The sequence below is a fragment of the Oncorhynchus masou genome, chromosome 31, assembly GCF_036934945.1.
Source record: "Oncorhynchus masou masou isolate Uvic2021 chromosome 31, UVic_Omas_1.1, whole genome shotgun sequence".
Classification (NCBI taxonomy): Eukaryota; Metazoa; Chordata; class Actinopteri; order Salmoniformes; family Salmonidae; genus Oncorhynchus; species Oncorhynchus masou.
In genome coordinates, this window is record NC_088242.1 from 12,788,431 (window position 1) to 12,803,627 (window position 15,197).

The following is a 15,197-nucleotide window of genomic DNA, read 5'->3' on the forward strand; positions in this document are numbered from 1 at the left end:
CTCGTTGTAGCAGAGCTGGTTAGGCTGTTTACATGCTATGTAGAGCGTTCATGACAAACTACTACTTTTGTTTACTGACACCGCGCATATTCAGCGGGTGTTGCGAGTTCATAAATTCATCAGATGCTCTGGCACACTCAGACGAGAGTGAATTTGGGAAAACAAGAGATATGTTAACTGCGCAACAGTCGTTCAAGTTCTTGCTAGTTAAGCAAATGACACCTGCATCTTTAGCTGTGTATAGTCACCGAAAAACGATATGAGGGGGGAAAGTCAGTCACTCACCCACTCCTCCAATGATATTGCATGACATCCTCCTAGCAGCTAGCTAACGTTTGGCTCCGTGTTGTTTTTAGCTTGCTACATAAATAGATACACTAGCTTATTAGCCACGTTATTACTGACGTGATCAGAGCCCTTCCTAGTTTAATTGTATTGACATTCCCAGTCAGTTACATTCGTAATTTTTTGTCCAAAATATTGAGTCATTGAAACGGTGCATCCCGAATGGAGGCAGCAAAACATGTACCATGGCCAGCTGTAATTTACAACCTGATAGCAATATTTTTTAGAATAACCATAAATGTTTTGGTGAATTATATTAATCAAGCAGTGAACTGCATCCATCTATTATGCCAATAATACCTTCGTGTACTTCAAGGAATGTTGAGTCATATATAACCTATTTTTAAAACCTCTCGTAAAGTTGCTTTTGTAGTATAAACTGGGAATTTTTGACTGATATTATGAATGTGTTGTTTCATATCTGCAAAGTAGTTCAAATGCTGTCAGTTCCACTTTAATACACAATGAGTAAAATATATTTACTTTTTTGAGCCATCGACATGCAAAACTATCTTTACAAAATAAAGTATGCACTCTACCCACAAATGAAATGGATATACCTGAAATGCATTGAATGTATTTGTTTCTGTGTTTTACCTCTACAAACTGGAAGAGGGTTGCTCCACTGTCCATTCATCCTGCACTGAGCTCTTGAGGCACCATGCAACTGATATCCTGTGCTGCAGGTGAAGTTGACCACATCGTTCAAGTTGAACTCACTGCCATTAGTTCGACCATTTGCTGGGTTTCCAGGGTGACCACAGGTAATGGCTTTGAAAAAAGTAGAGGTAGCCAAGAGAGAGCAAAAATTGTTTTACACAATTATTAGTGATGGTGATTGGGTTGAGAATTGAGAATTCCTGTAAATCTCTGATCATTAAGGAATAATTGATGAAGGCAATAACAAAACTGAAGTTTATCCACTTACAAACACAAACAGGAGCTTGTCCGGACCATCTGTGGTCTTGTTGACAGATCCGAACCGATGTTCCAATAAGGCGAAAGCCAAGGTTGCATTGGTAGACAACAGTGTCACGATAACTGGAGCCACCTCCACTTATGTGACCGTTGATGATTGGATCAGGGGAGTCACAGTGGCCAGCTAGAAGGGAGAATGAACCAGATACTTGCATCTTATTTTCAGTTCTTAGATGATACTTGACATAGTTGAGACAGTGTGGATTGGCATGAACGGGTACATTTGAGATGCAAACTTTCTTTCTATTCCCCAACACACATATTTGAAATGGTCTCAGGACTGTAATAACCATTTGGCACTTTGACATATGAAAACATTTGATCCTTACCTCCCCTGATAGTTCATGTCTTTGTGGTGAGAACTGCCTCGATAATTTTATCTGATCGATAATCTAATTGATAATAATGTTGGTGGTACAGTATATATCTTCATTTTTTACTGACATTTTGGAGTTGACTGCTGGGGTCAGATTAAATCTAATTATAGAATGGTCAGTATAAGAAGTTGCCTACCCTACATCAAATTTGGACACTGGTAATTCAAGCGAAATTACCTTAAAGAGGTTGACCTTCAAGAGTTTGAAGCAGATCAACTGTAACCTGAGGAATCTTAATGTGTTTCTGGCATAATGATTTGAAAACCATAAAGGTGCTCTACCCCATTTGGTGTTCGTCCAAGATCATAACATTGGGGGACATCCAGGATGATACAATTTTGGAGCTCGTCCAGGATGAGAAGACAGAAATCTTAATCATAAAAAAAAAAACATTTCTACTGTACCAAGACATTTGGTTTCCACTCCGCTCCAGAGCCCGTTGACCCCACATTCCCTCACATGTGACCCCACCAGTGTGTATCCCGTATTACACATGAAGATCGCTGTGGCGCCAAATGTAGTCAGGGTTCCTATCTTGTTGCCATAGGGAGGAGAGGGGAGGTCCCCACACGAGATAACTGGAAGTGACACAGACAATCAGAGACTGAGTTATACTTGGTTGCACGTCACTGTGCCTGAGTGGAAACAAATTCCACAATAAGGACTGATTAGTGGAGCATTTTGATCTACAATGACTAGATATCCCTGAATGAAAGGCATGCAGAGAATTGTGTATTTCAGTGGAGGCTGTTGGAAGGAGCTATAGGTGGATGGGTTCATTGTAATGGCTGGAATATCAAACCCATCAAACATATGGAAACCACATTTGACTCCATTCCCTTGATTCCATTTCAGGCATTACAATGAGCCCATCTTCCCATTGCTCCTCCCACCAGCCTCCACTGGTGTATTTGTACTCAAACACTAAGTGGGGAAGTGGCACGTCTTTTCTTACAGCAGCTGATTGACTCAGCCCTCACAAGTTACCTGTAAATGTTACAATACATTTAGATATCCAACTACCTTATGTAAACACACATTGCTGGCTGTTATGCTAACATTCATTATATATTGTCCTTTTTGTTTTGTCAGACCATTCTAACAAATGCAACAGTATGCTTGTTTGTTTGTCATTGTGCATTCACCATCTTTAAATTCACATACAGTTTGGTTCACCACATAATAGAAAGGAGGCACTAAACATTACATTATGTAAGGACATTGGCTATTGATGAAAATGAGTACTCATGCAGCATATAGAGGATGGAAATGAAGCTATCCTACAAGCCCGAGGCTAGTACTTTTCTGACCGGGCTATCAGAACATTTTCCCAACTAACCCACCAGCTAGTAAAATGTTTTCTTTTTATGTTTCACATGACAGAGTTTGGACCCAGGCTAGTAAAAATAATGGTCTATTCTATTAGTCCAGCTGGCCAGTGCCCAAAATCCTTAGATTCCATCCCTGAGCATAATGCATGTCTTCCCCATAAGGAGGTACCCAGGGAATGATCAGAAAACACACCAGGGACTCCTGAATGCACCCAATCGAAGCCAAGGCCAATGTGCCTTTGCATGTACACAATGACATGTAAACACATTAACTATTAAGTCCCCGCTAATCAAAATATTTACATTCTCCCTCTGACCTCTAATTAGACAGAGGCTGTTTTCCATGATTACTTCATCACCACTGCAGTTGTTTACACAACATGTTTAAGTAGAGGAAATAGGTAGAGCTGTGATCAAAACAAATAGCAAGTTTGGATACTTCCTTACGACTTTCCAGCTACTACACCAAATCCTGGGGATTATACATGTTACGGTCCAGAAATACACTGGGAGCCACAAAGAGGCACAGAGGATTTCAGATTTATTAACTGCCAGTCTGAATTACAGCCCCGGTCAGACAATGAAATTGCTCTCAGTAATTAGAAAAAGGTACTATTCATACTCAAAATGTCAAGTATCTTGCATTCCATTCTTACAAATTATAATCTTTCCCGTGTAGCTCAGTTGATAGAGCATGGTGCTTACAAAGCCTTGGTTGTGGGTTTGATTCCCACTGGGGACCAGTATTCAAAAATATATATGAAAATGTATACACTCTCTACTGTCAGTTGCTCTGGATAAGAATACTGCTAAATTACTGAAATGTTATTTTCTATAACTCTAAGCACTGCAGCCTTGTGGTACATGCACAGTATGTATCTTACTCTTGCAGGTAGACCTCTCCTCAATTCCAGCCCAGGTTCCATTAGCTAAGCACTTGATTGTCCTCTGTCCTCCGAGGTAGAAGCCAGGAGTGCAGCTCAGCATTATCTGAGCTCCAAATTCATTCAGTGACCCCGAGATCAGCCGCCACACCATGTGTTCTGAGAGCACGCTCTCAATGTTAGGGCACTGGATCGCTGTGGGGGGAGAGAGAACAGGCCAGAGTTAATGGAATACCGTGACCCTGGCCTTCATTCTGAACACACTCAAAAATACAGACATGACAGAGAAAAAAATCTCCATTTCCTTTACGTTCTCCAACTTTAGTGATTTGATATTCTAAAAGTCTTTTGATGTGTACATTATCGGTCTTTGTCCTACAGTATATACATAGTATTACATTCTATTAATAAAACTGAGAAATGCCAAAGCAAATTAGAAAGTATAATGAGCATAAAAATATTTGTTATATATTTGTTATATATATATATATATATCTACATATATATTATATTCACATAAATCACACTCATTGTAGTATGAACATGTCATTTAAACAGTCATGTCCCAAAATGACTTAAATATGATTGCCGAGAGTGTTTCTGGTAATGCAGGCCTGAGGAGGCGGGGTTGCATCCTACCATTTCTTTTGTGTGAGTGCTTAACTGCAAAAATCTAGTCATTATTGCTCACCCGTTACCTGCTCCAAATTACTCTCTAAGGAGGATGTTAATGAGACATGCATTGACTGCAGTGGCTCAATGAGGCAGGCGATTTTAACATACCGTTGGCATAGAAACAAAGGGTTATTTTTCTCACGTAAACAAAGAGGTGGGTGTGCAGCATTGCTCCATGTCCCCTCCTCCAGACAGACGGCGCTCGTGGAGAAACTTGTCTCCATCCTGTACCCTTCATTGCACTCGTAGTTAACTTTGCTTCCTACTGTGTACTGGAAACCATGGAATGAACCATTGGCAGGAGACTGAGGGATTCCACAAGATATAGCTGCCAATGGAAAGATATGAAAATATAAAAAATTATACTCTCATCAAACGATAATTTCTCACCCTGCAACTGTATATTCAAATCAGAATTTCATCTTCCAAAGCAACAGGAACATCTACAAAAGCAACAAAGCAACATATTTCGAGAACAATTCAAGCTAATAGATGTCTTCAAAGTTCCAGTAAAAGCAGTGGGACCAATTAGGCTGTTTTCTTGTCCACTTTGATCACAACCTTATGTTTAAGTTGGATTAGTGTAGCAGGTTGAGAGCTTCAAGTTCCTTGGTGTCCACATCACCAACAAACTAACATGGTCCAAGCACACCAAGTAGTGCATACAGCCAAGTACATAACAGGGGCCAAGCTTCCTGCCATCCAGGACCTCTACACCAGGCAGTGTCAGAGGATGGCTCTAAAAATTGGCAAAGACTCCAGCCACCTTAGTTATAGACTATTCCGTCTGCTACCGTATGGCAAGCGGTACTGGAGTGCCAAGTCTAGGTCCAAGAGGCTTCTAAACAGCTTCTACCCCCAAGATATGAGACTCCAGAACATCTAATCAAATGGCTACCCAGACTATCTGCACCCCCCCCCCGGTTACACCGCTGCTGCTCTCTGTTGTTATTGTCTATGCATAGTTACTTTAATAACTCAACTAACCGGTGCCCCCACACATTGACTTTGTACCGGTACCCCCCCCCCCTATGTATATTCTTGCTATTGTTATTTTACTGCTGCTCTTTAATTACGTGTTACTTTTATTTCTTATTCTTATGTTAAATTGCATTGTTGGTTAGGGGCTCATAAGTATGCATTTTACTGTAAAGTACACCTGTTGTATTCAGCATTTCACTGTAAGGTCTCCCTGTTGTATTCGGTGCATGTGACTAATAACATTTGTTTTGATTTGATTAAACAGAGAAGCCAGAATCCTCCACTGCCTCTCCATGACCTTAAGAACAGCTGAATGGATTATTCTCAGCACTTACAGAAATTATTTCACATAATTAGTAGACACTATGGACACTTCTCATCACAGGAGTGTTCTGTGTTCTGACTATAGTGGCCGTGTGTCTCAAATGGGAGGGACAAAGAGGAAGTAAGCAAAGTATGTACCTATTCTGTTAGTATGTACCAACTATTAGAGTACAATGGAAACCAGAAATTCACCGTTGAAGATTGTGGCATAAACTTGCTTAAACCCACGCTTACCGTTCGAATACCATGTTTAAGAATACAGTGCAAATTTGAACGGATGATCTCATCATATCAAATGATAATTTCCTATCAGGTTTAGTGAGGATAACAAACAGCTATCTTGTTTTGTTCACTAGTTACCCACCTGTAGTTTACCACAAATGAGTGGACACAGTTTCCTTTGTACCTTAAAAATAGATAATTGTCTTGCATGCTCTATCGCAAACAGGCATTAAAGATAAAACCCCCAGAAGTAATTAGCTCCATCTTAGACTCTATTCCTTTATGCAAATATACACCTCATTACAGCAATGGGCTGTCACACTAGTGAACACAATGCTGAAAGGGTCAGTTACATCACTGTCAATTATTATATATTTCTGAATAAAGTTTGTTAAAAGACTTCTCAGAATCTATTCATTAAGATATTTTCTATGATAGTAAGAAATATTCATGAATTGTAGCCTGCTATGTTGAAGACCAAGGAGAAAAATAAATAGACAATGAATCACAATTCCACAAACACATGTCAACATTGTGACAAGAGGGAGCCCAATCACATTTGCAAGACTTTCACCAGACATTAAAGTGAATCCCCCTCGAGTCTGTAAATGCCATTTGCCATTCTGCATTACCTTGACATAGTGGAGCTGGGGTATCCCAATGATACAGTCCATTCGGATGTAACCGGCAGGTGGAATTTCTGGGCCCCACTAGTCTGTAGCCAGCATAACAATAGTACTGCAGATTGCTTCCTGGGATCTCTCTTGTTCGGTTAAGCACCCCTCCATTTCCAGGTGGGTCGTTAATGCTACAATAAGGAGCTAAATTGAAAAGAAAGGAGCAATTTAAGTGTTTTGTGTATACCATTCCTCCTTCTAAATGATTAACGATATACACTAGATATACATTAGTACTTCATATTACATTATATTAGTATAACATTAGATTAAATCCATCCACCAGATGACTAGTACTAAATGGTTAAGTCTAGGTTCTAGGTGATTAGACCTCATGTTAAAACTCCAGGCATCATTCTTATTTACTTTGATGAAAGACCAATGGACTGTTTAAGACGAAGGGAAAAATCCCTTGACTGGGTAAAGACTTCTTCACTCCCAAAGCAGTTTTGTAAAGATCAAACGGAGGTGTATTACCCTGTCTGTGTTCAACATCCATGCATTATTTAAAAATACTTTTACATAGTTTGACAGCACTGAGGTAGCCACTCTGAAGCCTTCAGGAACCATCACTCATTCTGACACGTCAGGCCTCAATGAAATGTAACAATTTTTTTACCGAGTCATTTTTTTCGCACAAGGGATGGCAAATTGAATAAATGGGGAAACATGTGGAAACAAACTGGAATAATAACCAGCACAGGGGCTGGAACGGCAAAATTATCGACTAAAATGAATTGAGAGAAGAAAAGCAACAGAAAATGCAGAGGGAGAGAAAAGAAGAGAGAAGAAATGGAGAGTAATCATTGCCACCGGGCTTTGTGAGCTATATATCATGTTTGGTCATTGGTGGAAATGTCGGTTTGAGGCACCGGACATGGCGGTTATTCAGCCAAATTCATTATCGGATCTTTGACCTCTATTATGAAGGACTTGCAAAAGGATCCCTGCAGGTATACTGTCTAATGAGGGCTAACTTGTAAAAGTCTAACTGCCTCACACTCTTTGACCTACATTGGATCCAAAGCAACTGCCTCAGAGGACAGAGGCTGGTGTCTAAGCTTCTCTGACACCCATACAAGAGAAAAAAGGCTATGGCGCTGTCCCACTTTTTGAATGTCCTGTAATTCAAATGTTTCATTTGGTGTCTGTTATGAAACATACGAATGATGATGCATTAGTAGAAATAGACATGCCCACAGCACATAGGTGTTAAAGCCTTTTCACAAACTAAAACATATTGTTATGCACTACAAACCTGTGTAGCGGATTCTGAATCCTCTTTTGCTGGTTGCATGATCAGTGGACCATCTCAGGTAAAGGTGGTTGGTCTTGCTTGTAAAGTTTAACTGTGTGGAGTGATTTCCGCTAAGGGCCACCAGCAAAGGGCTCTGGCCAGATGGTCCTAACAGAGCAAAAGTAACACTCACATTTTAAAACAAACAAAATAAAACATGCATATGACTTATTTGGCTGTTGGTAGAGGAAATTACCGTCAAAGAGCTCAAGTTCGTCGAACTGCTTCTCACTCTGAAACATCTCCACAAAGATGGAGATAGTGTACGCAGGTTGAACCCTGATGACCCAGGAGCAGGTCTGAGAGTTGGGGTAGTTTTTAGGGAAACCTGGACTAAGGATAACTCCTGATGAGGAGGAGCGTTCTTCATTTGCAGGACACTGGGCTAAACGCACAACACACACATGCAGACAAATGAGAAATAGTTAGTTACTGCTACAGTACACATCTTTATCACCTCAACTGTACTTCTCTTGAACTTCTCCAGGTTGCTAAATCCAAATGAGCTCAGGGTTAGTGATCTATGGCAAGAAATAATGTGAAGGCATTTTCCACTTCTACCCTGTGGGCAAATGATAATGAAAACAAACCGAATGGACCATAGCTGCATTACGGAATTACAACATTTAAGGAAACTCTGCTGCGCTTATCTCCATATCTCTCTAGAAAATGTACTTTGTGCTCTGCTAATGGAACCATACTGCTGCCTTCCATCTGTGTCATCACATTGGCACTATAATTAGAAATGATATGCACACCATTCATAAGCCATTCAATCTGTGACTCACGTTCAGTCAGAGCTTCGATTTCAAATAGTCACAGAGAGTCTTGCTACACTCTAGCTGCACTTTGTTTTTTAACAGGCTGATGCACACCTTGGAACAATGTCTAGTAATAGTGTCGTATAAAGGAGTCATCAGAAGGATACAAAGAAACACGGGTAGAACGTCAGATATAAACAAAAACAGGCAGGTAAACTGATACGTTTGTAAAAGCAGATAACTGGAAGTATCTGAGCTGAAAGTTCACATCATGTTATAAATGGAATAATAAATAAAATAATCACCTTACCTTCACAAGTTGGCGGAGGACTCTCAAACTGGAGATGAGAGTTGAGCTTACAGGTAAGCTCACTGTTGCCTACCAGGGTAAATCCAGGGAAGCAGCGATACTTCACAACGTCTCCTGGACAAAATAATGATTTCATACGTCTTATAGCAGATGTGATATCATCTACGTCTGATGGAAACCTACATTGGATATTATGTTTATGTCTCTCGAGACAATGCCAACAGCTATATTACATAACAGCCTGCTATATACCTGCTATATACCCCTAACATGGTTGTCCAAGATCATTTCAAATAAAGGTTCACACTCCAGCATGCTATACCTCTGATTCAAAGTCACATAGGAACATGTTTAAACTGAATCATGTAGCGGGTCACTATCTGACGTCCCACTGCAACTCTGTGTTGAATTATATAACCCAGTGTTGACCATTTCTCTGGTACAAACTTACCTATTTCATAATCTTGATCTTCATATACTATTTCAGCTTCTTCCACTGTTGGTGGAGGTGGGCATTTCTTTAGACGATAGGCTGGAGGAGAGAAAGAATTAAGTAATTGGCCAAAATCACATAATCCACAGTATACTATACTTATGGATACGTATTCTATCACTTCATCTATCTAAAAAACAAAGAAATCACACAAGATAAAGGGATGGGCAAATACAGTTGAAGTCGGAAGTTTACATACACCTTAGCTAAATACATTTAAACTCAGTTTTTCACAATTCCTGATATTTAATCCTAGTAAAAATTCCCTGTCTTAGGTCAGTTAGGATCACCACTTTATTTTAAGAATGTGAAATGTCAGAATAATAGTAGAGAGAATGATTTATTTCAGCTTTTATTTATTTCATTACATTCCCAGTTGATCAAAAATGTACATACACTCAATTAGTATTCGGTGTCATTGCCTTTAAATAGTTTAACTTGGGTCAAATGTTTCAGGTAGCCTTCCACAAGCTTCCCACAATAAGTTAGGTGAATTTTGGCCCATTCCCCCTGACAGAGCTGGTGTAACTGAGTCATGTTTGTAGGCCTCCTTGCTCGCACACGCCTTTTCAGTCCTGCCCACAAATTTCTGTAGGATTGTGGTCAGGGCTTTGTGATGGCCACTCCAATACCTTGACTTTGTTGTCCTTAAGCCATTTTGCCACAACTGTGGAAGTATGCTTGGGGTCATTGTCCATTTGGAAGGCCCACTTGAGACCAAGCTTTAACTTCCTGACTGATGTCTTGAGATGTTGCTTCAATATGTCCACAATATTTTCCTCCTCATGATGCCATCTATTTTGTGAAGTGCACTGGTCCCTCCTGCAGCAAAGCACCCCCACAACGTGATGCTGCCACCTCCGTGCTTCATGGTTGGGATGGTTTTCTTCGGCTTGCAAGCCTCCCCCTTTTTCCTCCAAATGATGGTCATTATGGCCAAACGGTTCTATTTTTGTTTCATCAGACCAGAGGACATTTCTCCAAAAAGTACGATCTTTGTCCCCATGTGCAGTTGTAAACCGTAGTCTGGCTTTTTTATGGCGGTTTTGGAGCAGTGGCTTTGTCCTTGCCTTTCAGGTTATGTCGATATAGGACTTGTTTTACTGTGGATATAGATATTTTTGTGCCTGTTTCCTCCAGCATCTTCACAAGTCCTAGTGTTGTTCTGGGATTGATTTGCACTTTTTGCACCAAAGTATGTTCATCTCTAGGAGACAGAACGCGTCTCCTTCCTGAACGGTATGAAGGCTGTGTGGTCCCATGGTGTTTATACTTGCATACTATTGTTTGTATGAATGCAAGTGGTGCATTCAAGCATTTGGAAATTCCAAGGATGAACCAGACTTGTGGAGGTCTACAATTCTGGAGGTCTTGGCTGATTTCTTTTGAAAGGCACAGTCAACTTAGTGTATGGAAACTTCTGACCCACTGGAATTGTGATGCAGTGAATTATAAGTGAAATAATCTGTCTGTAAACAATTGTTGGAAAATTGACTTGTGTCATGCACAAAGTCGATGTCCTAACCGACTTGCCAAAACTATAGTTTGTTTACAAGACATTTGTGGAGAGTTTTAATGACTCCAATCTAAGTGTATGTAAACTCCTGACTTCCACTGTACATATAAATACAATCTGTTAGAGGACAATTGACCACATTCACCTGGTCACAAAGTAAAAACATGAGATAACTTTATTTCTGAAATATTTTCGAAACAGGGAATCAGCAAGCTTTAGCAGTAGCAGTATGAATTATAGCTACAACATTTTTTTTTATTTGGAAGAGAAACTGACCATGGAAATTGAGGACAAAGAATCCACTTGTGGAGAAGTCACTGTGAAACTTGATAAGGACCTGATTGAAAGAACTGTAGGCTGACTCTAGCGCTGTATTACCACTGAAAATCCCAAGCTGTGGGTAGCTCTGCTCAGGGCCATCCCTGGAAGAGGCCAGAAGACATTGAAAGAGCATTACATTTGTAACACACACATTAAACATTGTAATAATGTCCAGAATTTCAGTGTGGCATGGTTGAATTGATTTGCTCTCAAATCTATAGCAAGATTTGTGCTGACGTTCATATAAAAACCATTACATTACAGACAGCGTTGAATGAAAACAGCAAAAAATGATGACTTTACAGACTACTGGCCTCCTTTAATGGCTTCTGAAGATGAATTATCCATGTAACTCACAGAGGGCTGTATTGTGGCAGAAAGTGTGTATTTTACCCATTGAAATACATAGTTTTAATCCACTCTCGGGTGCTGCAGATTAAACCATGGCATGCACTTATTATATTGTGACATTCAAGTTCATCTTCACTAGTAAAAGGAATAAAAAGGCACTATGTTGATTTGTTTCCTGTCTTGCTGTATTTACAGTATAACTCTGGGTTTTCCTGTGCAGGTTAGCGTTTTCGTCATGAATTTTGTTCTGGAGGCAGCACCGCAGTGTCCACTGGGCAAAAACGGGCTGAATCAACATTGTTTCTACATCATTTCACCCCCCCCCCCAAATTATTTGATGACGATGAATCAATGTGGAAAACTAATTGGATTTGCACATTGAATTCATGTTCATTGAAAATTCAACTAAATATAAAACAAAACTAGACGTTGAACTGACGTCTGTGCCCAGTGGGTGGTCACTAGCTGGCACAACCACAAAGTCATAAAATCAGATTTTTAAACCTAAACCTAACCTTGACCCTAACCTTAACCACACTGAGTGTTAACCCTAACCTTAAATTAAGACCAAAAAGCAATTTTTCTTGAATTTTTACAATACAGACAATTTTGACTGCCCCATCTAGCAGAAATCGCTCAGCTCTGCCTTCAGGACAAGACTCATTCCAATAAACGTCAACCTGCTCGTCCTGTGCTCTGAAGTTCATGGTAGTTTTTCACAGTAAAAGACACATCAGCCAATTATGAACTGATGGGGCTTGTGAGAAACCATTAATCCCTTACCATACAGCAATGTAATCTGTGACAGGCTCCGTCTGAAGCAGGGTGAAGTTGATGTAAATACCATGTCCATGTGGCACGGTGATAAGCCAGGTGCAGTCCTGTGAGTTAGGGTACTCATTTGGGTACTGGGGCGAGAATATGGTGCCATTCTGAGCTGTCATATTGTAGCCACATGGAGCTGCAGTAGAAGACAAGACGGAGCGGTATCATCACAGAGGGTATGTCCCATGTAGCTCAGTTGGTAGAGTGTGGTGCATGAAACGCCAGGGTTGTGGGTTCGATTCCCACGGGGGACCAGAACAGGGGGAAAAAGTATTAAATGTATCCACTCAGTACTGTAAGTTGCTCTGAATAAAACTGTCTGCTAAACGTAGAGCATATAGTAAAAAATTGATGTTAAGTAGATTGGAGTAATTTGTCTGCTAACAACTTAAGAACATTTCTTCACCAATTGAACCTTAATTTCAAATATCTGTACACTGTATTACTTGTAGATTAAATATGATGAGCAGTTTTGACAACAGTGCAAACCCCATACTGTGTTATACTATCATGGTAAGTGTCTCTTTCACTGGTATCTAGGATTAGTTCATCCTGCACAACTTTGAACCCAAAAGGGATGCAGTGATAACTTCAACAAGAACCCAATTTACCAAATACACCTCCAAAACACCATTCATCCAAAATACCATGTCGTTGAATGAGGGAAAGCTCTAACAAATCTTTGCAGGTATTGATTAAGTAAGCCTTTACCAGCTCGTACACTGCTCAATGCAGAAGAAATTTAGCACATGTCCCAGTAGTGTGGGTCTCAACTGGAGCAGTTTTCAAAGGCAGTAATATGAGAGGCAGTTTTGGGAAACGCTGCCTTTTTTCATACAGTAAAACAGAACTTCACAACAGTATTACGAGGGTTCTATAATAACATCTAGTATAGGGCTGATAAAAACGTCCTAACAAATACATTCTAAAATAGTTTGATAAATGGAGCAAAGAAGCCATTGATGCTTTTGGTAAAATATATGTTATGTATAATATTAACCCATGCTCACCCTCACAATGGGGAAAGGGATGATTCCATTTTCTGTTGATTCCATGTTGGCATGTGAGCACAGGATGTCCAATCAGAACGTATCCAGGAAAGCACTCAAAAGTTATTGACTGGCCAGCATTGTAGTCATTATTAATAATATATCCGTTAGGGAATGGAGTAGGGTCTTGGCAATTCTGCAATTCATATGCTAAAACGCAAGAGAGAAAGTCAGGAAAAAAACTGTGGTTACAAGCTTATGCAATAAAAATACATATTTCTTATAACAGGAATGCACATACACCACAACAAAATAAAACATATTTCAACAAGAAATGTTCAAACAAATTATGTGGACTGTCGTCAACAGCCCACAGGTGACCCATCCCACTTAACCTTTTGAGACAGTACTGGAACACACATGACACCTGTCAGACACATTTTCACGAAATGTCACTATGACATGTCTATTTCAAGCATAATGCCAACAACAAAAAATGGATGCCAGGAAACCAATAAACTTTTCTGTTTCAACCTAAAAAATACAGCAACGTTACAGCAACGTTACTCCAACAATCTATTGAAGCTTGACAGTGCTGGAAATTGACGATCAAGTTCACATTATTTTTGCGTACAATGAGAGAGCAATTATTAAATGAGATGTGGTGTTTTTTTTAGTAAGAGGAGAAGAGGAAAAGCCAGGATATGAACCTTCTGGTCTATATGTGGAACAAGATGACACACAGGGTTATCTCTTGAAAAGTGGAAGCCATGCACTCAACAGCTACAGTTGCCATTGACCGTAACAAGAACCCCAGGACCAGTGGAAGCAAAATAGCCCCATAACATCAAAGTGCACTCAACATCTAAATGCCGCTCTCCATTGATTCTGAATGCTTTGTCCAGGCAGGAGAAGCAACATAACAGAGTAACCTCTCAATGATCCTGAGAGGGCAGATTCTCAGATAATTTAACTGACAGGTACTTAAGTCCTTGAAGCTGACATTCCATCTATTTTGCATTTAACCTTGAATCATCCTAAAAAGAAAGCTAAACCATATCAACAGATGACAGATAAAAACAGTATCAATAAGGATTTCACATCAGACATTCCCATAGATTCTTTCCCAGATTTGACACAAATGCCCCAAAACAACATCCAAGCCTAGCGCCAACAAATTGTCAATTGAAACCAATACAAACCAAGCTCTTTTAGGTGAGGGGAAACCATGCTAGACATGGTGGATGAAAATGAAGTACACCTCACCTTGGTAGGCTAGTTTGAATCCCTGCCTGTTTTCAGAGTGGTCACTGTAGAAGTGAATCACGGTCTCATGTGTTGTACTCAGCAGGTTGGGCGGCAGCTGACTTCCGCTAAACTGTCCAATCAGAGAGCTGCTGTGCTGCGGCCCATTTCGCACCTCTAAAAAATCATGGTTGTCTTCAGAGGAGAAGTTGAAGAACTGAATATGAGCCCCTGTAAAACATAGAAACATTATATGAAATACACTGTATGGACAAAGGCTTCGGTTGATGGACTA

General features: G+C 40.0%; 1 protein-coding gene and 1 non-coding gene across 2 annotated transcripts in view; one reads left to right on the top strand and one right to left on the bottom strand.

The window, feature by feature from the left end:
- LOC135523452 (CUB and sushi domain-containing protein 1-like) overlaps positions 1-15,197 on the bottom strand; it is a 422,532-nt gene that overhangs the window by 28,811 nt on the left and 378,524 nt on the right. Inside the window, exons 41-54 of the mRNA XM_064950127.1 lie at positions 14,924-15,133; positions 13,679-13,867; positions 12,627-12,804; positions 11,448-11,593; positions 9,614-9,694; positions 9,163-9,276; positions 8,288-8,476; positions 8,053-8,199; positions 6,750-6,938; positions 4,733-4,918; positions 3,916-4,110; positions 2,105-2,278; positions 1,274-1,447; positions 943-1,116 (exon numbers count right to left, since the gene is read on the bottom strand). Of these exons, the coding sequence (XP_064806199.1) occupies positions 943-1,116; positions 1,274-1,447; positions 2,105-2,278; positions 3,916-4,110; positions 4,733-4,918; positions 6,750-6,938; positions 8,053-8,199; positions 8,288-8,476; positions 9,163-9,276; positions 9,614-9,694; positions 11,448-11,593; positions 12,627-12,804; positions 13,679-13,867; positions 14,924-15,133 (2,346 nt within the window). The remainder of the gene's footprint in view (positions 1-942; positions 1,117-1,273; positions 1,448-2,104; positions 2,279-3,915; positions 4,111-4,732; positions 4,919-6,749; positions 6,939-8,052; positions 8,200-8,287; positions 8,477-9,162; positions 9,277-9,613; positions 9,695-11,447; positions 11,594-12,626; positions 12,805-13,678; positions 13,868-14,923; positions 15,134-15,197) is intronic.
- Positions 12,849-12,922, top strand: trnas-uga (transfer RNA serine (anticodon UGA)). Its single transcript has one exon. It is a non-coding gene; the product is annotated as a tRNA-Ser (tRNA).